The 21,430-nt window shown below is 38.7% G+C and overlaps 2 protein-coding genes, 1 long non-coding RNA gene and 1 pseudogene across 4 annotated transcripts; 2 read left to right on the forward strand and 2 right to left on the reverse strand.

Annotated features, from left to right (window-relative positions):
* The first annotated feature begins 37 nt into the window (after positions 1–37).
* LOC139781175 (X-ray repair cross-complementing protein 6-like) lies at positions 38–3,082 on the forward strand (annotated as a pseudogene).
* A 5,480-nt stretch (positions 3,083–8,562) lies between these two features.
* LOC139781173 (uncharacterized) lies at positions 8,563–10,441 on the forward strand. 2 transcript variants are annotated; one of them, XM_071720012.1, is made up of 4 exons: positions 8,563–8,992; positions 9,117–9,256; positions 9,346–9,907; positions 9,983–10,441. In XM_071720012.1, the coding sequence occupies exons 1-4, from the start codon at positions 8,778–8,780 to the stop codon at positions 10,380–10,382; spliced, it is 1,317 nt and encodes a 438-aa protein (XP_071576113.1). In that variant the 5' UTR covers positions 8,563–8,777; the 3' UTR covers positions 10,383–10,441. The 2 variants fall into 2 exon arrangements, with proteins under 2 accessions (XP_071576113.1, XP_071576114.1); XM_071720013.1 differs by having other exon boundaries at positions 8,901–8,988.
* A 136-nt stretch (positions 10,442–10,577) lies between these two features.
* On the reverse strand, positions 10,578–12,407 carry LOC139781170 (uncharacterized). The gene is made up of 3 exons (XM_071720006.1): positions 11,944–12,407; positions 11,501–11,769; positions 10,578–11,414 (listed from the first exon to the last, which is right to left on the reverse strand). Exons 1-3 carry the CDS (start codon positions 12,137–12,139, stop codon positions 10,968–10,970), a joined length of 912 nt encoding a protein of 303 aa, XP_071576107.1. The 5' UTR covers positions 12,140–12,407; the 3' UTR covers positions 10,578–10,967.
* A 2,015-nt stretch (positions 12,408–14,422) lies between these two features.
* Positions 14,423–15,044, reverse strand: LOC139781169 (uncharacterized). The gene is made up of 3 exons (XR_011720448.1): positions 14,940–15,044; positions 14,704–14,781; positions 14,423–14,503 (listed from the first exon to the last, which is right to left on the reverse strand). It is a non-coding gene; the product is annotated as an uncharacterized lncRNA (long non-coding RNA).
* Between the last annotated feature and the right edge of the window lie 6,386 nt (positions 15,045–21,430).

Consider the following 21,430-nt stretch of genomic DNA (forward strand, 5'->3'; position numbering starts at 1 on the left):
AAATAATTAATAGTAACAAATTATACTGATAATAGAAATGGCACTCGTACAAGATTACAATATGGATGGAGAAGACGATTTGCAAGAGAGTCAATGATACGGAGTAAGAGAAGCCACATTGCTTCTCGTCGATGCTACACAGAAGATGTTTGAGATAGAACCGGAGACCAAGCTCAGTCATATCCAAAAGTTTTTCAAGGTTAGTTATAACGTTGGTTATTAGTTTGATTAACGAGTTACAATTAATTGTTATTAATTATCCCTGCAGTTGTACAAGCAAATTCTTTGGCAGAAGCTAGCATGCAGGAGTATGCAGTTAAAAGCGGCATGAAGGGTTATCAGAGCATGAATACCGAGGATACTTACCCGCTTCACGACGCGTTGACATGCGCCATGTAAATATCTTGTTAAAGATAAAGACAGTCCTTACCAAACGCAGGATAGTTCTGATTACTTATCACACCCCTAAACTCGCGGACGACGAAAAACATCGCATCAGATCAGAAGACGGCATCCTTGAAAGACTTGGACATTAAATTATACGTGATTGGATTGGGAAACAATTGGGTGCATGATCAGTTCTATAAAGATTTAGAGATGCTGTCAAGGAAGACAGACATAGATGTTTACAGAATGACATCACTGGTGGATCTGGTGCAGCAGATTAAAGCGCCGTCTAAAATTATTGCGCGATTAAGCTTTTAGGTGTGTGATGGCATGGAGATTGATTTGGTCGTGCGTACTTTGGGCAGGTAGGTCTTCACGTTGGTGAGAGTAATATTTATTTTTACAACATTGTTAAATATTGTACAAGTAAAAACGTAAGTATCACTTTACAGAGAACGTAGATGCTTGCAAACGAAATCGCTGAGCAAAGCGACTAATCAAGTTTTATCGAGATCGACGTATTTCAAGGGTGAAGAGGCTTACAAAAAGGTGTACATTTCTCGCATAACGTAATCGAAGATCTTGCTTAAAATGACACATATAAGGATGTCTTGGATTTTTTATTTCTTACGTTTGATTTGCTTGATTTATTATAGGACAGTGACAGTGACAGGGAGAAACTTGATTTACCTTTTGTGATACCAGAGAAAGTTAACTTGGAAACTAAGAAGTCAATCGGTGGTTTGAAGCTGCGTTTCACGCAAAAAGAGCTGCACCGGATAAAACATATACATCCACCAGCCAAGATAATCGGTGTAAGGCCTATACGTGACGATCTTCTAGATATCACATTAAGCGGAAGTACTTCGTCAGAGCAGATTACGGTAGCACTCGTAAAGGTAACGAAATATAAGATACATAATACAAAAAATTTAATGCGTGAAATAACACTCGATTCCCCATACAGCACAGATTGTTGCAGAAAGCTTCCAGAAAGGTTTCAAAGTTGAAGAAAGCTTCCAGAAAGGTTTCAAATCTTTCTGCAACAATCTGTGCTGTATGGGTCATGATATCGCAGCGTTTAATTACTATAAAAGTAATGTCAAATTGGTCTTTGTTTTTTTTCGCAGATATTGTTCTTTGGCTTTTATTAAATAAATGTGCCACTCAAGGAAGAATGATAGTGTGCGCGTTTACGTTGCGGATGAATACTCGAACTAATCTCTGCTACATGATTCCAAATGCTGAACTGGGCGGTTTTTATCTATCGAGAATTGCATTCCAAGGTATATCTAATTATATTCACATAATAATGCGATCAGAAAAGAGATATTTAAGATATTCCTTACTCGGCAAGCTTAATTTTATATTAGGGGACATAGGAGACAAGAGCGAAGGATTGCTGCATTACAACACCCAGAATTGTATAACCGATAAGCAGGTTGCTCTGTGGAAAAAAGCAATTGATCGACTCGACGTGAACTACCATCCGTATATGTTCAAATCCTATGAATTGGAGTGTCAAATACAAATAGTGGAAAAGTTAGCTCTGGACAAAAAACTTGGTCCTCCGCCGATCGCCATGAGAATTTACATCAAAATTAAGAACTAATGTTGGTTTTATTTGGCTGTATTTAATCTTCTGTTGTTTGAAACTTGTCGAAATATCATTGTTACTTTCAATTAGGATAATATTAGTCTAGATATAGGAAGACAATAGCTATCTATGTTTGTTCAAACCAGGTAATACAAATATGTAAGGATTTCTTTTTGGTATATCAGCTTTTTTCGAAATTTCAAAATTAAAGTGACGCATTCGAAAAGATCGTTTGGCAATAAAACGGGGACAGTCCGCACCAATTTACCCCTTATACAGAATCGAACATATTTTTGTGCAATTTCTTTGTTTTCTATGGATAATGAATTATATATATCAGTGTACATATTTTCATTTAGTTTTTCATAATTTTCGAAATCTTGAATGAGGACTCGTTCTATTTCTCTTACTCGTCGCCTATTAAAGACGTGCATTAAAGTTAATGTCACTTTTGCCAGAGAAAGTCACTTCTCGTATAAAAAAGATTCTTTTAATGCTGTGTAAGCTTCTATTCTTTTTTTCGTCAAATATTTATGTAATGTTTGGATATCTTCTATTGTCAACAGATTTATTTTTTTATATCTCTTATGCGTTGATTGTGTCTCTAAGACAGTCTTATTCACACTCATGCCAACATCTACAAGTAATAGTTTTAGAAAATCTTTAACTAATTTCTTTTTCGCTTCATCTTCTCTCTTGATACATTCCGTAATGAGAAGATGACGTATATGTTTAAGGCTCCTGGGCTCTTTCTGTCATGATGTGAAATATATTGTGACGTCAGAGGCGAGAAATGACATATTTTGAAATGACACTCTGAGAATTCTTGCCATTTCTCGCTCACCTGACGTCACAATCTCACATTATGACGGGAAGAGCCCATAAGCCTTAACAAAGATTGACAATTGACTGCTACTGCAGGAGTACAAAAAATCAAAACTTTAAAAAAGAATATTATAATATTTATCTGATAAAACTGTATATCCTATATTAGTCTTCTCTCTAAGAAGTTTTACTTTTTATAAGTAAAACAGGATTAACCTGTAATAAACAATTATGTTACATTGAAATATAAATATACAGAAATACATAAAGCAACCTAAGCATAAGTAAAGTATGACATCCTTTATATTTGATAGGATTATATGAGTTGTCTTGGTATATATACAATATAACCGTATACGTTAAGTATCACTGTATTTCAGTAGTTATACGTATAGTAAAATATAACAATAATATATCTTGAATCTATCGCGCTTTGTATATTATAATTGTTGCAATTTGCATATTGCATCTCTATTTTTTATTTTGTGACAATGTACTATACACCTGTATTTGCTTTTATAAACAATTAATATTTTTTTGATATATATGGAACTCATTCTGCATCACATTCAAGATTTAAAATAAAATCATAAGATTACAGTAAAATAACAGAAAATTTATTTATTTAATTCTAATACACATATATCATTTTCTATACGCTTTATGAGATTTTTTTGACTGAAGTCCAAATTTCATGGTCATTAGTCATTTTTTCCTTGTTTTTATTTTTTTATCACATATAATTTACTTCTTATTATATTATAACTTTTATATTTTACAAAATTAACATGTCAGACATGATCTTGTTGTGTACACGAACACACTGAATTCAATATATTATATTGAAATGTGCACAGCATATCTCTTCACTTAAAAAATTAGTCGGACTATGATAGTTGCCAAGGACATAATTGTCTCGTTTTTATTATACTAAAAACATTTATTACACTATATAAATGTTAACATTACTTTTATAATTAAAATTTCGTAGTTTTTTAATTAAAAGTAATGTCAAATATAAACGTTATACTCTATTAAAAATATAACCTTAGTTACTGGAATTAATTATCAGTTTTTTTGCGAAAATAAATGTTTTTAAAATGGGTTTAAAAAGCAAAAATCGTCGATATTAGAAAAAATTTTTGGACCGTTGAATATAACTTAACCTTGCAACCGCATGCTTCCAGGCCGCGGCCCCTTGTTAAAGGGGCACCCCGTCTGGTCCTCCGTAGGGTAGAGTCGGCAGCAGTCGTGACCCGGCCGAGCCCAACACTGGCAGGAGGACAAGCAGAAGCGCCACCAGCGCAACCCGAGGCGCTAATAGTAGAGCGCAGAATCGAAAATTTAATTCATAAGTTCCGTTTAAGATACCGCTACGCGGCGGGTGATAAAAGTAGGCCCATCCGGCACCATTAGCTCAAAAGGTTAGAAAGATAACAAGACGGGCGAGCCTTAGCTTCCGAGCCCGCAACTAAATGTATAAGTTTTGTCGGTTCAATTTCATTTATTTTGAGTTTTGGCCTAAGCGCAGGCAGCGCCAGTTTTATTTTCGTTGCGCGAACCGACGCGTAAAGCGCGACAAGGCAAAGGCCACACGCAATCTTCGATTGGTCGGCGCGTCCGACAAATCGCGATCAGCCGCGCGCACAACCGAAAGAGCCACCAATGGCTCACCGGGGCGACCCACGGAGGGGTAATCAGCGACCGCGGGTCAAATCCGAAAACGCGTTCGCGAAATACGGAACCGAGGGTCTCAGGCGACTGAGAGTAATAAATGGCTCACCCGCGAGACCGAAAGAACGATCACAGCCGGTCGGCGTCACGATCGGACGCCCGGATGCGAAGTTAGCGAACATGGGTAATTTGCGAGAAAAAATGACCGATGATCGTCACATGGGACCTGGTACACCCGAAAATCGGGTCGGCGTCGAAGTCCGACCACGCGAAGGTGGGGTTACGTGACCGCCCGCGATCTCGTGAACCAAGCGTCATCGCCGAGAACAGACCACGGTTTCCGACTGGGAAGGTGGCGTAGATGAGTCACCGGGGGTCGGCGTCGACGGCCGACGACGCGAGGTATACCCGGACGTCTTCCACGGGAAGTCGGTCCGGATGCATGATCAGGGACGCGGAATAGGTCGAGCGCACGGGTCGGCGTCGAAAAAACGCAAAAAATGAGCGAGTTGGAAAACCGCTACCCGGGAGCGGAAAGTGGGGGTCGACCTTATGGTACTACCGTTGGAATTTTCCGTCAATAACTTCTGGAACGTTCGGCGCACAAAAGAGAAAGTTGTTATTGCGCCGCGACGAACATTCCAGAAAGAGAAAGCGGCCGCGAAGCCGGAGTGGGGGTAACGGCCGTAAGTGGGGAGCCACTGAGAGCGACGATGCTCGAGGCAGTCTCTCGAGGATCGTCGGCACGGTAACTTCTCTCTAAGATATTCACCCGCGTTCGCGTTAAGTCCCGCGAGTATAAGTCGAGTGTTTAAACAATCGTTGCCAACATCCATAACAATCGGGAACGCCCGCGAAACGCGTTAACTATCGTCGATACGAAAGACGACCGGTACTGTGTTACCGAAACGAAGGACTTGCGTGCGTTTAGCGAATGTGCGACGCCATCTTGTGTAAAGAAATATTGTGAACAACCAAGTGTGTGTAAACCGAAGCCTGCGAATAAACAAATTGATTATTTGCCATATACAAAAGGAATTGTCAGTTAATTATCTCCTTTATACCTGATCAAGCGGATGTCAGCCATCTTGGAGAATCGTGGATCCTGAGCGGAGATAATCGTCGGTGATTCATCGTTGGGGAATGGAGATCGGCCATTCGTTCGAATAATCTGGAAAAGTGCGGTCGTTAAAAAGTTAGCTAACCGAGTTACGTGTATATACCTCAGGCGCACGGTGGTCAGCCATCTTGGTCGGGCGTCGATCCTGGACGCTGGAAATCATCGGTGATCCATCGGGCGATGACCCTGAAGAGGCATCCGTCGCGAAAACCTGAAAATTTTGATTAATTAACATAGTTGATTGACCAACATACGTATACTTACCCATGCGGGGTGATGGTCAGACATCTCGGCCGTTCGTTGATCCTGATCGAAGGTCGCTACCGGTGATCACTGGGGAGACGGCACAGACGCGCCATCCGTTGCGGGAACCTAAAATTTTATTTAAATTTGGAAGTTAGTTGACCGACGTACCGATACTTACCGGAAGAGGCGGTGGTCCGCCATCTTCGTTCCGCGTGGTGATACGACGGCGATTGGAGTCGATGATCCGAGGGGCGACGCTGGAGATCGTCCATCCGTGGCGGGAACCTGAAAATAAAAAGGGGAATAATTAGTTAGATGACACATTCATAGAACATAACGGGGAAACACTTACCTATACCTTCTCGGTGAACATAGGTCAAACCGAGTGGCGACCGTTAAAAGGACACATAGCCGCGTGAATCGGGCACGAAATTGTACCGTCCGGTTACAACCTAACCTAACGCTTTTAAAAATTAAGAAATCTGATATATCAACGTAACATATACTACGTTTACGCGAGCGTTACTTCTGATAATTTCTTCGCGTAAACGGGATTTTCCTTCGTGTAAACGGGATTTTACGGAAAATATTAGTGTCGTCATATTAGCCACGTAATGTATTATTGTACATAGTTTTGTACTGTCGTCATACTAGCCAATCTACAGGGTGTCACTGAATGTTTGGTACTTTTCTCATATTTAGATAGAGCGAGCCAAACTGAGTCGAAAAGTCATGTACCATTTTGCAATTTTCGCAATAGTTGATGAGTTATTAATGATTAAAAATCGCCGTATTAGCCCGGCCCACCGCCAAATCCAAGCGAGCGCGAGATGCGGCCGCCCCGCGGTCGGCGCGCGGGCAGTTGTTTTCTACTAGCGGCGATGATTACGCACAAACGGCGCGTAACGCCGGGCCCCCGTCCTGAGCGATGATAGTTTCTCGCCTTTTTTAAATAAAAATAAAATTTTCTAACAACATACAAAAATTTTTTGTGCGTACGTATGTACATACGTGTGTACATGCATACACACAGGAACATATCAATTGTACTGCTTAAAAAAGCGATTACTCAATTTACTTTTTTTCTTTTATTAAGTAACGGTTGTCTTTAAGAAAGAATATTTTCTTGATGATAGTCTTAAAATGTACAAATTTTAGAAAGAGTCTTTATCATGTACTCGAAAGAAGAATTTATACTCCTTCAAAGAACATAATAAAATTTTATCAAAGAAAAGTCAAAATAATAAATAAAGTAATATGAGGACCCTCGAGATTAAAATAGGAGAAGTCAAGGCTATGAGGGTCAGACGCAGATCACAGTGAGTAATATCAGAAATAACTGATTTATTCGTCGTTTTGATACATTACATCGATCCGTACGTTTCGGCTCAGTTTTGAGCCATCTTCAGCGGTAGTTACAGAAATTAAGTTACACGTTCTCCGTACCGTATGGTGAGTATACTGATTCAAAGTATCAGAAAAATAGACCAATTGATCCATATCTGTAAATTTGTTCAATTAATGTTGAGATATTAAAAAGATCCCTTAGGAAACTCACCATTCGGTCTGAAAAACGTGGAATACAGAGCCATGTACATAATAAATACTCTCTGCGAGAAGACTTGACGATCTTATCGACACGACACATGCACAGCAATGATATGAAAGGTCTTGCAAGAAGAGGCATGTCGTAGGTCAACACACCGGCGAGGATTATAACAAAGCACGATTTGACACCGTCTCAAACTGACACGGATTTTTTGCATCATGCATATGTCACGGTTTTGAGCAAATTGTAATCCATGCTCATGAACTTTGGTCGTTGGCAAATCGGGGTTTTACTATTGGTACATGTGACGGTACATGTGACATATTGTGACGGTGTCAAATCGTGCTTTGTTATAATCCTCGCCGGTGTGTTGACCTACGACATGCCTCTTCTTGCAAGACCTTTCATATCATTGTGTGTCGTGTCGACAAGATCGTCAAGTCTTCTCGCAGAGAGTATTCATTATGTACATGGCTCTGTATTCCACGTTTTTCAGACCGAATGGTGAGTTTTCTAAGGGATCTTTTTAATATCTCAACATTAATTGAACAAATTTACAGATATGGATCAATTGATCTATTTTTCTGATACTTTGAATCAGTATACTCACCATACGGTACGGAGAACGTGTAACTTAATTTCTGTAACTACCGCTGAAGATGGCTCAAAACTGAGCCGAAACGTACGGATCGATGTAATGTATCAAAACGACGAATAAATCAGTTATTTCTGATATTACTCACTGTGATCTGCGTCTGACCCTCATAGCCTTGACTTCTCCTATTTTAATCTCGAGGGTCCTCATATTACTTTATTTATTATTTTGACTTTTCTTTGATAAAATTTTATTATGTTCTTTGAAGGAGTATAAATTCTTCTTTCGAGTACATGATAAAGACTCTTTCTAAAATTTGTACATTTTAAGACTATCATCAAGAAAATATTCTTTCTTAAAGACAACCGTTACTTACTAAAAGAAAAAAAGTAAATTGAGTAATCGCTTTTTTAAGCAGTACAATTGATATGTTCCTGTGTGTATGCATGTACACACGTATGTACATACGTACGCACAAAAAATTTTTCTATGTTAGAAAATTTTATTTCTGTTTAAAAAAGGCGAGAAACTATCATCGCTCAGGACGGGGGCCCGGCGTTATGGCCGTATCACACTAGCGGTTCGCGTTGGCGTTGCCGTTGCGTTTGCCGTTGCGATTGCTGTTGAACCAATCACACTGCGTCGTTGCGATTGCGATTGCTGCCGCCGTTCTGCGCTTTCCTGCGCTGCAAGGAACGTTTTGAGAACGTGTCACGAGTTTTCGAGAAGGCCTCGACTGTGTTTGTTTTCCCAACTACAGCAGACGAAATTATAACCTTCCGAAATGGTCCCTACCAGAAGATTGCAGTATTATTATTATCTCCATCGCAGGAAGAAAATATGTTCAATTGCTCTCTACATCATTATCTTAGAACTTTGGCTTCGCATACCTAATCGAAAGTTATGGATTCACCATTGGATTGGGAGGAGAGGACTACAGGGTGCACATAATAATCTCTTTCTTGAACTTCGAACGGAAGATCTAGGAAGATATCGTAAGTAGGTATTAAATACTTCTGAAGAGCTAATTATTTTATGAAGATGTTCTTTACTATAGTTAAAAAATGATAATTAGGTTAGTCGGTCTTTATGAAGCATATTTATATCCACTGATCTCTTTCAGGTGCCTTCGAATGACTCCTGAAATGTTTGACTGGCTTGTGAGTAAAGTTTCTCCACTTATAAAAAAACAAGACACTCATTTGCGACTAAGCATTCCTCCTGATGAAAGGCTAGCCGTGACATTACGGCACCTTGCAACTGGTATGTTATTACTCTCTTCAGATTATGGAAGGTTATGAGCAACAGCAAAATCATGCGCTCGTATAATAAAAATTAATTTTTATTTTTAGGTGAAACCCAAGAATCGTTATCTTTGCTCTTTCGAATCGGTCAAAGTACCATTTCAGGAATTATTAAAGAGACATGTAAAGCTTTATACATTGTCTTAAAGGACACATACCTCAGATTCCCATCAACAGAGGAGGAATGGAAAGCTGTGGCTGCTGAATATAGCGATAGATGGAACTTCAGCAATTGTATAGGAGCAATAGACGGGAAACATGTTGTAATTTCCCCACCATTACAGTCAGGCTCTTTGTATTACAACTATAAGGATTCTTTTAGCATTGTCCTTCTTGCTGTTGTGGATCCTCAACTGCGCATCATCTATGCAGATGTGGGCACTAATGGGCGCATATCAGATAAAGGTGTGTGGAACAAATGCTCACTGAAGCGGCATTTAGAGGAAAATACAATAAATGTTCCCCCACCAGCACCTCTTCCTTGTATACAAAAACCATTTCCATTTGTTATTGTGGGTGACGAGGGATTTATGTTAACTAAAAGAATATTAATCCCATACCCCAAAGAACAACTCCGAGGCAAGAAAGATCGGCGAATATTCAACTATAGGTAAGCTTGGTGTCAGAACTCTGTAATGTGAATAAACTGAATGGAGCTATTTAGTAATTGTATCTTTACTTTCAGGTTGTCTCGAGCAAGGCGTTGCGCAGAAAATGCCTTTGGAGTTATGGCAAACAGATTTCAAATTTTTCGTTCTCCAATGCGCTACGATCCAGATGATGCACGTGACATAGTCATGGCTATTTTGTGTTTACATAATTTGTTACGCAGTGACACTATTGGGCGTGCACTGTATACTCCTCCTGTCATGGTAGACCATGAAGATGAGGTTATTGGACGGATTAGACCTGGAGAGTGGCGTCAAGAACCTGCCCCTCAAGGATTTTTACCCCTTGGTAATCTTGGAGGAAATCGTCATGCCAATGACGCATTAACTTTAAGAGACGAATGGTGTGCTTACTTCAGTGGTGTAGGAGCAGTGCCTTGGCAGGACCGAATGATTAGCGCTCAAGATAGAAACTGATTATTGTCATTAATTCAGATTTTCTACTTCTGAAGATGTAATAGCCTGTACGTAACCAAAGTCATTATTTTTGGAAATATAACAGAAGTAATATATACTAAATAAGATATTGTTGTTATTGATTACTGTCAAACTTTACATATAACTGAGTGAATATATTGTGACAAGGCAACAGACACTTGAGAAGTCAATACATACTTTTCAATCATCTTTTTATTACAACTACATATATTTATATGTATACATACATTTATATCACAAATACATATTTTTGTACTTTTTATTACATTATTTAATAATTTCAATACTGATGCACCAACTAAAAAATATTTCTTAAAACTGAAGCATTAAGACCTATTAAATATCACAGTCCTATATCCCGTGGATATAGGACAAAATAAACTAAACACAAATGATTAAAAAAAACTGCATAAAGTAAAACTAGAATTTATAGCATTAGAAATCTTAGTAACATATGAGAGTGACCTTCAAGAGCAAAACTTGAAATAAAAAAAATGTTATACCTTTTAAAATTAAGAAAATAAAGAGTCATTTTATATTTGGCCTTAGATACAGTAGCTGCAATCAGTACTTTGTTAAAACCCCAAGTATCTCGTTTTCACACTGTTTACGAGTCTCCTCTGCTTTTATATTGCGGAGCCTGGCAGCAATAAATGAACAAAAAGCTTCAGGAGCATCTACTTCTGAATTGAGGGATGGTACTGGTTCAGATGCAATTTTTTCTATAGCTTTCACAGCGCCCTCAAGGAGCGTCGCTGATGTCTTCTTACCAGAACCTCTTTTATTAAAAAAATGATCTTCCTCACATGGACGTTTTGCTGTTGTCCCATTGTTGATGGGTGCTGAGGCTGGTCTGGGTGGTGGTGTCGGGACGGATAATGGTGATATTATGATCCCAGCAGGATCAGAGCTTGGGCCAGGTGAAACCAGTAGAGGTCCATCACAGGAACTGCCAAGGCTCTCATTAGAGTTAGTGGCATTTGACGTATCTTCGGGCAGCATCATAAATTTCTAATAAATAAGAAATGAAAAGAATTATATTTTGGAAACTGCACATCTGAAATGAAGATAAATTGGTGACCTGTACTTGTACTCACCTGAACATTTTCATCGTAATAAATGCTGTGGAAAGCTAAATCAGTATCGCTGCAGATAGCAGACAGGGGTGGACTTGGTAAATTTGATTTAGATTCTGCCTGAGCGCAAGTCTTCATCAAAAACAATAGGCGTTTGTAAAGATACCAAGTAGGCTTGAATCCGTCATCAGCACCATTTCCACTGTTCTTGTTTTTGCATTCCTTGACTTTTGCCAAGTTTTTCATAAAAGTCTCCTTCATATTTTTCCAGCGCTTTGCAACAATTTCAGCTGTAAATAAAAACTTCATACATCAATAATGATCAACACAATGAAGAGAACATAACCCCACTTTTCAATCCCACTTATTGTCATTGTTCTGAGCTGAGCATAGTGACACATGGTAGTGAAATTGATAACTTTCCTTTTTTTCAACAATTGCAATAAATTTTTATAAAAACTTACCGGTAATTGATGGAATTTTGAGGGCATCGGCAACTTCTGCCCATGCCGCCGGTTTTAAATCGGCACGTTTATAAATTGAGGAGGTGACATCCCACAAAACAGGACGAGTTTCAATCTCCTGGATCATTTTCATTTCCACGTCAGTTGACAGAGACTTCATTTGGGAGGCATGATCGCTTCTTGTTAATGTGGTCATGTGAGCTGAACAGGCTCTGTGATTGGTCGTCGTTGGCGTTGAGAAAAATAGACGGGTGGCTTTTCTGGAGCCGTCAGCCGCCAATGCCAACCGCTACTCTCTGATTGGTCAAGACGCAGCAACTAACGCCAACGCCAACGGCAACGCCAACGCGAACCGCTAGTGTGATACGGTCCGCCACTTTCTGATTGGTCGAGACGCAACAGCTAACGCCAACACCAACAGCAACTCCAACGCGAACCGCTAGTGTGATACGGCCATTACGCGCCGCTCGTGCGTCGCGCCGTGTCATCATCGCCGCTTGGAGTAAACAACTGCCCGCGCGCCGACCGCGAGGCGGCCGCATCTCACCGCGCGCTTGGATTTGGCGGTGGGCGGGCCAATACGGCGATTTTTAATCATTAATAACTCATCAACTATCGCGAAAATTGCAAAATGGTACATGACTTTTCGACTCAGTTTGGCTCGCTCTATCTAAATATGAGAAAAGTACCAAACATTCAGTGACACCCTGTATAATTATTTCTTTATACATACGTGCCAGTACATTTTATCGCAAAAATATAAGTGATGTATACGTCAGAGTGTTAATGTACTCCTATGTATACAATAAAATATCCAATTTTTTTATGTCGTCAAAATAGCCAATTGACATATATATATATATATATATATATTACAAATATGCGGTAGAGTTGAGACGAAATTTGAGAAATGAAATCCGAGAATTCGATAGACTTTTTGTAGGTGAAAAGGGTAAAGGTGAGAGAAAATTTGAAGAACTTAATACTTGCTGGCCTTTAGCGTTTTCTCTTCTTGACGGAGTTTCAAGATCTCGTGGCTCTGCAGATCGGTGGTGGTTTTCATTGGCATGGTGATTTCGTGTTGAGACTTAACGCGCACAGAATTTAGTTATAATAAATATAAAGTTGACGGCGCGGGTCGAGACCAGAAGCGATTGTATTATGAATCCCGTTGGACGCGGACTCTACTGTTTAGAATTTCGGAATTTCTATCGTCTCGTTCTTATCTGTTTTTGTCCAGCGTGAAGTGTTTTTCCCGAATTTTCCCCGGGACTGACGGCCTGACCGGCTATTGACCGGCCGTTGACCGGCGGCGCAGGTTTCACAATTAATATACTCATTGTTTGATTTTACTGTTGGAAAGAATGGTGATTCATTATTATCAGTAACCTGCCCGCCGATCGACAAATATTATTCGGTTTTCGTCATCCCAAAAACAATTCTGTAGGAAAAACATCTTGCGAAAGGTTTTTATGAAAGAATGAAATCGCAAAGTCCACAGGACGTAACAGAACCTATGAGCTGCTAATAAGAACATTAGCTTACGTATCAATCAATCTCTCTCTCTAACAGAAATAATTATTAATGCTGTAGATTCCTTAATTATATATTCCTTAATTCCCTCTTGTTACCTGCATTTGCTTCATTTTCTTTCTCTCTTGGAGTAAATAATGGAATGTCATATTCGCGATCAGATCCAGTCTCTTCCTCTCTTGGACTAGATAATGGAATGTCATGTACGTGTCGATATCCAGTTTCTTCCTCTCTTGGACTAAATAATGGAATGTCATGTACGCGTCGAGGTCCAGTCTCTTCCTCTTTTGGACTAGATAATGAAATGTCATGTACGTGTCGAGATCCAGTTTCTTCCTCTCTTGGACTAGATAATGGAATGTCATATACGCGTTGAGATCCACTTTGTCGATCTAAAATTAAAATAATTATTTGCAAGTTTGAGCTGTAAAATTATTATATTATATAAGAATTGTACCAAAATTTGCTTTTCATACAAGATGTTTTTAATTATCCTAGTGAAGTAAAGTATAAAAGAGAATTTGGAATAAAATATAGACTTTAATACACTTATTAAGTTTTTGGAGCCAAAGAAAATAATGAAAATAGTAATATTTACCTGTCTCGAACGTTTCGTTTAAATGAACTCCATACGTACAGTTTGTGTGTCACTTGACAATTCATGTTCTGAAAAGAAGAAACAGTTATAGGCATATTTAGAGGCTGCTAATAACAATATTATCTGGCGTATTAATCAATTCATTGTCCAATTAAAAATAAAACTAATGCTGTAGATTCCTTAATTTTATGTAAATATTTATTGCGTGCTATATAAGTCTCAACAAATGTGCAAGCATTATTAACTATAAAATTTTTTAAAACATAAAAAATTGTTTGTACAAAAACTTATAAGACATTAAAGTAATGGCAAAGTACTTCTTCTTACCTGCATTTGCTTCATTTTCTTCTTCTCTTGCACTAGATAATGGAATGTCACGTATGCGTCGAGATCTTCTACGTCTAGTATTTGTGCGTCCAGTTTGTCTGTCTAAAATTAAAATATAAAATTATTTCAAGGCAAGTTTGAGCTGTAAACATATTATTAAAAATTTGTAGCTTGCTTTTTATACAAAATGTTTTTAATTATGCTAGTGGAGTAAAGTATAAAAAAAATTTTTGAATAAAATTACAGACTTTAATACATTTATTAAGAAGATTTTTACATCCAAAGAAAGTAGCATTATTTACCTGTCTCAAATATTTCGTTTAAATTATCCGAGAAGAACTCTATGTCTGCAATCTGTACATCACTTGACAATTCATCTTCTGGAAAAAAGAAACATAGTCATAGATATGTTTAGGGTAAGTTGATTATATTAATTGATCAAAATTTATATTTGTATTAAATGTAATAAAAAGTAAAACTGGAACTATAAATGGATGTAATCATTATTGTAATTTTTAGTAAAATTATGTTAATTTACCGTCAAATGATGTCAATTGTTCCATTTCAAAGATATTATTGTCCGTGGTAAACATCAGCAAAAATTGTTTCAGTGGCAATCTTAAAAAGATTAAAGATGAGTTTTATTATAATTTTATAATAATTATCTATTAGTCAACTCGTACTACTGTAAATTAAAAAAAAAATACAAGGAAGATTAAAAAATAATATCTTTTATTAGCTAGATCTTCTTGCATATTATGTATTTTGACATCACGTTCTCTACTTGCCCGGGTACGGGTTCGTCGAGCTCGAACACCATTTTTCAAGCGACGAAAATCTAGTTCTTGATCGACTATTAAATTTTTTAATTTTTCTAAGGAAAAGAGGTAGAATAATTAGAATACATAACATTAATGTATAAGTTCTTAAGAATATAACATTAGAACAGAGAATAATTATTCGGTAAAAGTATGTATGATTTGATATAAAATTACCCAAAAACGTCCAAACATTTATATTTCTTGTGCCTAGTTTTTACACTGCAGTATTATGAAAACTTTCTACTATGTTATTATTGCGTATTGGACAATCAAAAGTACTAATTTTTGATGCCATATTTGACCAAGTAAGCCTCAGATAGGACGTGAAACATAAAATATCCGGATATTCACGAGAAAGTAGGTCAGCTTTAGCTTGTATAATGTGTAAAGCTTCTTGAAACATGTTTGATGGCAATAAAGGCAATACCATTGTCATTGATAGTATAGTTCGTGGAACATTTGAAAAGCGTAGTTTTTGCCACTTACGCAGGACAGCCTGCAAGAAAATGAAAGAAAGAAATATAATTGAAATTAAGTAATGCAATGAAGTCACATTTGTAATGATCATGATGAATAAAAATACGGTAGTATCTCGCGCCATATACACGGAGGCAGAAAAAATAATTCTAAATTGCGTGATTACTATTTATAGTTTTTATACTCGTAAACTATTATTTACTGTATATCCCCGTAGGGTTCACAGTCTAGTATCTTACGGCGTTTTTGAAGGGACGTACCCAACCCTATCCCACTCATCCCTTTCCTTTAGTATGGGGGTTCCTCCGTAGCCCTCGGCGGGGAAACAGGTGGATAAATGGTAGGAGCGTGAAAGGAGATGAAGGGAGAGATTGAGAGGTGAGGAAGGTGTTGATTGAAGGGGGTAGATAGGGGAGTGCGAAAGGAAGACGGGAGAATGAAGGCGAAGCGGAAGGTGGTCTGGAGGAGACGGGAATCGTTGGTGAAGTGGTACGTGGAAAGTGAGGTTAGGGAGAAGGGCGGGATTGAAGGAATGGAGGTAGCAGCCCAGGTTACACGACGAGGGAGCTGAGCGAGTTGGCAGCAGGGAGTATCGATCGGGCGATCGATCGATCTGTCGCGAGACAGAGGGATTGTCGATGGTGGCGCGGCAGGTATGGAACGGAGCAGGGAGTCGTCGCGACAGATCGATGGATCAAATGACCGAAGGGGCCGGACAGATAGACAGGTGATGGAAAGAGAAGGAGAGAAAGCGACGGAGGGGTAGAACGAGGAAGGAGAAGAGGTGACGAGCGTGCGTGAGCTGGACTTTGGAGGCAAGGCGAAAGGAGCTAGGGGAGTAGATTAATGGTGAAGATGAACGAGGAGAAAGCGGTGGAGGCGAGGGTATAGATACAGACGAGGACGAGGGCCATAGGAAGAAAGGAGAGTAAGAGGTTGGCGGGAGGAGCGGGGACGGAACAGGAGGGAGGGAAGGCGGCGAGCGGGAGGAGGGAAAGAGAAGGAGGGAGGGGAGGAGAGCAGTGGCAGAAGGGAGGGAAGCAGAGAAATGACAGAAGCAAGAGAGGCGGAGGGAGATGGCTGGAGTAAAGAGGAGGGGAGGGGAAAGGAAGTGGGTTTTTGTTTCAGAGCGAAGACAGAATAGCAAGGAGGGAAGGCGGCGAGCGGGAAGAGAGAGAGAGAGGGAAGGAGGGGGAGAGAGCAGTGGCAGAAAGGAGGGAAGCGGAGAAATGGCTGAAGCAAGGAAGGCGGAAGAAGATGGAGGAATGAAGGACGAAGGGAGGGGAAATAAATGAAATGTAAGGTCGCATATGGCCAGGGCGCGTAGGGGAGTGATTTGTAAGAGGTTTGGGTACGTTCCTCATAAAAAACGCCTTGTAAACCCTACGGAGATACACAATAAATCTACATACATAGTTTTTATATTTTATTTTTGTAAAAAGTACATTACTGTGAAAGTATTTTTAAAGAATATAAGAAAATTCCAGGTGAATACCCCTCTGAAAATGTGTGATATAGAAAGTTCCTACAAAATGACATAAGGATGTTACGGTAACAAAAATATGAGAAAGTTACGCTGACGGAAATTAAAAAATTAGGAAAAGCTGTTGAAAACAATCAAAAATAGAATGATGTACAAAAAATGTATGTAAAAATGCAAACTACATCAAAATAAAGTAAAAAGTAATAGAGCATAATATAATGAAAAAGATTACAATTTTTAAAAAAATTTTATACCTAATATTTCTTAATTTAATGTTTATTAACTTGACAATTCCTACATTTTTTAAATTATATGCATCTGATTGTATGTACATATTAATACAATACATTAAATATATCACTGATAAATGATTGTATGTACCTGATTGAAATGGAACCAACATCCACTTAATTTTGCTCTGGGAAATTTTTGACTCAGTGATTTTATTGCAGCCATTTCAAAATCGCTCATTATAAATTTAACGTTTTCTTCAAGTTGTGGTACCAACTGTTATAATCTTATCCCATAAAGCATCATACAAAATAGCTGTACGTTTTTCACACATAACGAATAATGTTGCAATACCCTGGAAAGGTTAAATTATTTATTTCTGGTGCTTTAAAAACTTAATAATTTGAATAAATAAAATATCTTACTGTATCCATGTATCGTATATGTACAGAGTAAAGCTGTCCAATATGAAGCTTGCGAGGTAGAACCTTCAGAATGATAAGTAGATTAATATTTTTATAACTTTAGTCACAAGATTAAACTGTGCAATTTCACACAGAACAAAAGATGTAATACATGTATATATTAGATGTATAAATCTATGGAACATCTATGCATTTATATTAAAAGCAGTTTCTGTATGTATAATATACATATATCTAATGTTAATTAATACATTTATATGAATGCACATGTATTAAATGTATAAAACACATATATAAAACGTATATACAATAATATGTAATTTACAGCTGATATTTATTTGACATATAAACTACGAACATAAGGTCTATATATAACAACATATTATTGATTACACAGGCCCACAAAAAAAGAAAAGTTGTCTGCGCCATGGACTAGACCATGGTATTCCCATGTATTTTCGCCTGCTGAAACCGAATATGACCTCAGTTTTGCCCCTACACGTCAGGATTTTTTTTCTACAGTCAAAAAAAGGTGTTTTGGGCACAAAACATCTTGTTTTTGACTGTAGAAAAAAATCCTGACGTGTAGGGGCAAAACTGAGGTCATATTCGGTTTCAGCAGGCGAAAATACATGGGAAATACCATGGCGCAAACAACTTTTCTTTTTTTGTGGGCCTGTGTTACTGATAAATGTAGGGTTGTGTGGGGTGATGTGCAACATGGGGTGATGTGCAACGTTTCCGATTCCTGGTCTGCATGTCGACATTTGACAGAACCGCATACTGCCATCTGTTTGTGTTGACAGTACCTTGTTTTAGATAAATAACTCGCGAGATAGCACGCACCCTGGTTTGCTGTACGAAAAGCGAGTTAAATTTCTCGAGCTGAATGTAATTTTTGCTTTTCACATTCATAGTGATTTCGTGAATTGGTTTTAGTCATCTTATAGGTAAATATTTTTATATTGTTAGTTTTTCAAGTACTTTTGATAATCCAAAGCGATTTTGTGATTTTCTTACATTGTGTTGGTGTCACGCCAGTCCGCGCAAAATAGCGTGTTTGGGGTGATGTGCAACATGATGTGAAATGTGTCGACATGCAAGGTCGCAACTATTTTACTTGTGACAACTGCGATTCAGATGATGAAAAATAAAGTTTTTTGCGTTTTTCCTTTCATTATATTAATTTTTAAGCGATAAATAAATAAGAAATGAAATAAAAAATGATTTTTTTTTTTAGGTCGATTACAACAGTGAAATTTTTTGTTCACCAGATTTCGATTAATTTATATTTAAGAAGCCCAAATTTAACATTTAAGTCGATTGATGTCGATATTCATGCATTTTTTACCTTAATTTTACCTGTGTTGCACATCACCCCAAGGAAAAGGCTAAAACAGACGTTTTTGAAAACTCGAAAAATTTTTAGAAAAAATTTAAAATTTTGAAAATCTAATCACGCAGAATTTTAGTATTTTCCTTCCTCTACATTATACAGCCATGATATATTCAAGAATTTGATTTTTGGATATGTTTTCCGAGCAACGAGTGAAAGTGTTGCACATCACCCCACATAACCCTATGTTATACGCATATAAAACATACATAAATTATTTACAAGTAATATACATATATATACAGGGTGTCTCTGAATGTTTGGTACTTTTCTCATATTTAGATAGAGCGAGCCAAACTGAGTCGAAAAATCATGTACCATTTTGCAATTTTCGCAATAGTTGATGAGTTATTAATGATTAAAAATCGCCGTATTGGCCCGGCCCACCGCCAAATCCAAGCGCGCGGCGAGATGCGGCCGCCCCGCGGTCGGCGCGCGGGCAGTTGTTTACTACAAGCGGCGATGATTACGCACGAGCGGCGCGTAACGCCGGGCCCCCGTCCTGAGCGATAATAGTTTCTCGCCTTTTTTAAATATAAATAAAATTTTCTAACATAAAAAAATTTTTTGTGCGTACGTATGTACATACGTGTGTACATGCATACACAGGAAAATATCAATTGTACTGCTTAAAAAAGCGATTACTCAATTTACTTTTTTTTCTTTGGGAGCGGTGCACTTGGACACCGTTCAAATGGACACGATGCTAAAGGACACAGAGATATTGGACACGACACTTTGCGCACGGTTCAATCGGACACGGTGCTTTTGGACACAGGAATTATTGGCCAAATGTCTTTCGCACACAGAAAGTAAATTATTAAAAAATTCGCTCTGTTCAGTTGCGCACGGAAATATGCGCACCAGTCTTTTGCACACGAAAAGATGCCCACCGTTTATTTGGACGCGCAAAATATGCGCACCGTTCGTTTGCGCACGAAAAGATGCGCACCGTTCGTTTGCCCACGAAAAGACGCGCACCGTTCGTTTGCACACGAAAAGATGCGCACCGTTCGTTTGCACACTGAAAGATGCGCACCGTTCGTTTGCACACGGAAAGACGCGCACCGTTCGTTTGCACACGGAAAGATGCGCACCGCTCATTTGTACACGAAAATATGCCCACCGTGCATTTGGACACGCAAAATTTTCGCACCGTTCATTTGCACACGAAAAAGATGCACACGAGAAGAAACGCACCGTGCATTTGCACACCGAAAGAAGGACACCGTGCATTTGCACACGGAAAAGATGCACACGAAAAAAAGCGCACCGTGCATTCGCACACCGAAAGAAGGACACTGTGCATTTGCGCACGAATGTCGCGAAAGAGATAAGTTGTATAAAATATTTAATAATTTTATTTCTTGGAGTTATTCAACGTCAGGAAGTTCATATCGCAGGCTTAGCGGTAAACGCGCGATGAGCAGACGGCCTGACGACGTGTAATCTTGGGAGATCGAAATTATGGTGAGGTTATGTTCTCCTTGTGTGTTTGACAGGTGAGGTTATGTTCTCCTTGTGCGTTTGACAGGTGTGTAACGCGTGGTGTCAAACGCGAGAAATCTACGAGAGGAATGCAAGGCGAGGAAAAAGCAAGGTGAATAGAATCTAATAATAATAAAATAATCGTATTTTTCATTAATTCATAATAGCTTTTATTTCTCTCTCTTCAGGTTCACTACGTCGGGTACTCTGGCGGTGGGAAGAGTGACGGCGACGAAGCGAGAGGAGACGATGTGTGGGACATCGCGGTGACCGGAAGGTCCGGTGACTGGCCCCGTGATCGTCGTGTGACGCGAAGAGTCAGGAACAGCGGTCCTGAAGAAGAGGAGACTGGCGGGGTAAGTGAAGAGACTTATTATCAAAGAATAAATTTAATCCGCAATAATATTGAAAATGGAACAGATAATCCGTTGATTTATTAATCTGTCTATTGAAAGAGCTAACAGTGCTGTCATTAACTATCTTTATTAATTTGTTTATCTATTTATTGACGAATCGTGCAACTATTAATTCACTTTTGTTTTAGAGCGAGGACTGACAGAGAGCGATGAGCGTTTCAGGTGAATATCTACGTCCGAACAATGCACTGAGAGAGAAGCGCAGCGACCTGGTTCACTCCTGATGTCCTGAGCATCCTGAGGGAGGCGTCCCGGAAAGTGAAAGTCTCATACGTCCAGAGAGAGGCCCGCA

This window comes from Temnothorax nylanderi, unplaced genomic scaffold (assembly GCF_030848795.1).
Source record: "Temnothorax nylanderi isolate EJ_2023f unplaced genomic scaffold, tnyl_v1.0 TNYL_tig0320_pilon, whole genome shotgun sequence".
Taxonomy (NCBI): Eukaryota; Metazoa; Arthropoda; class Insecta; order Hymenoptera; family Formicidae; genus Temnothorax; species Temnothorax nylanderi.

Coding starts and splice junctions, on each gene's coding strand:
- LOC139781173 (XM_071720012.1), top strand. CDS start 8,778: ATGGTCCCTACCAGAAGATTGCAGTATTATTATTATCTCCATCGCAGG. Junction 8,993..9,116: donor GATCTAGGAAGATATCGTAA/GTAGGTATTAAA, acceptor GATCTCTTTCAG/GTGCCTTCGAATGACTCCTG. Junction 9,908..9,982: donor CGGCGAATATTCAACTATAG/GTAAGCTTGGTG, acceptor CTTTACTTTCAG/GTTGTCTCGAGCAAGGCGTT.
- LOC139781170 (XM_071720006.1), bottom strand. CDS start 12,139: ATGACCACATTAACAAGAAGCGATCATGCCTCCCAAATGAAGTCTCTG. Junction 11,770..11,943: donor CAAAATTCCATCAATTACCG/GTAAGTTTTTAT, acceptor TTTTATTTACAG/CTGAAATTGTTGCAAAGCGC. Junction 11,415..11,500: donor ATTACGATGAAAATGTTCAG/GTGAGTACAAGT, acceptor CTTATTTATTAG/AAATTTATGATGCTGCCCGA.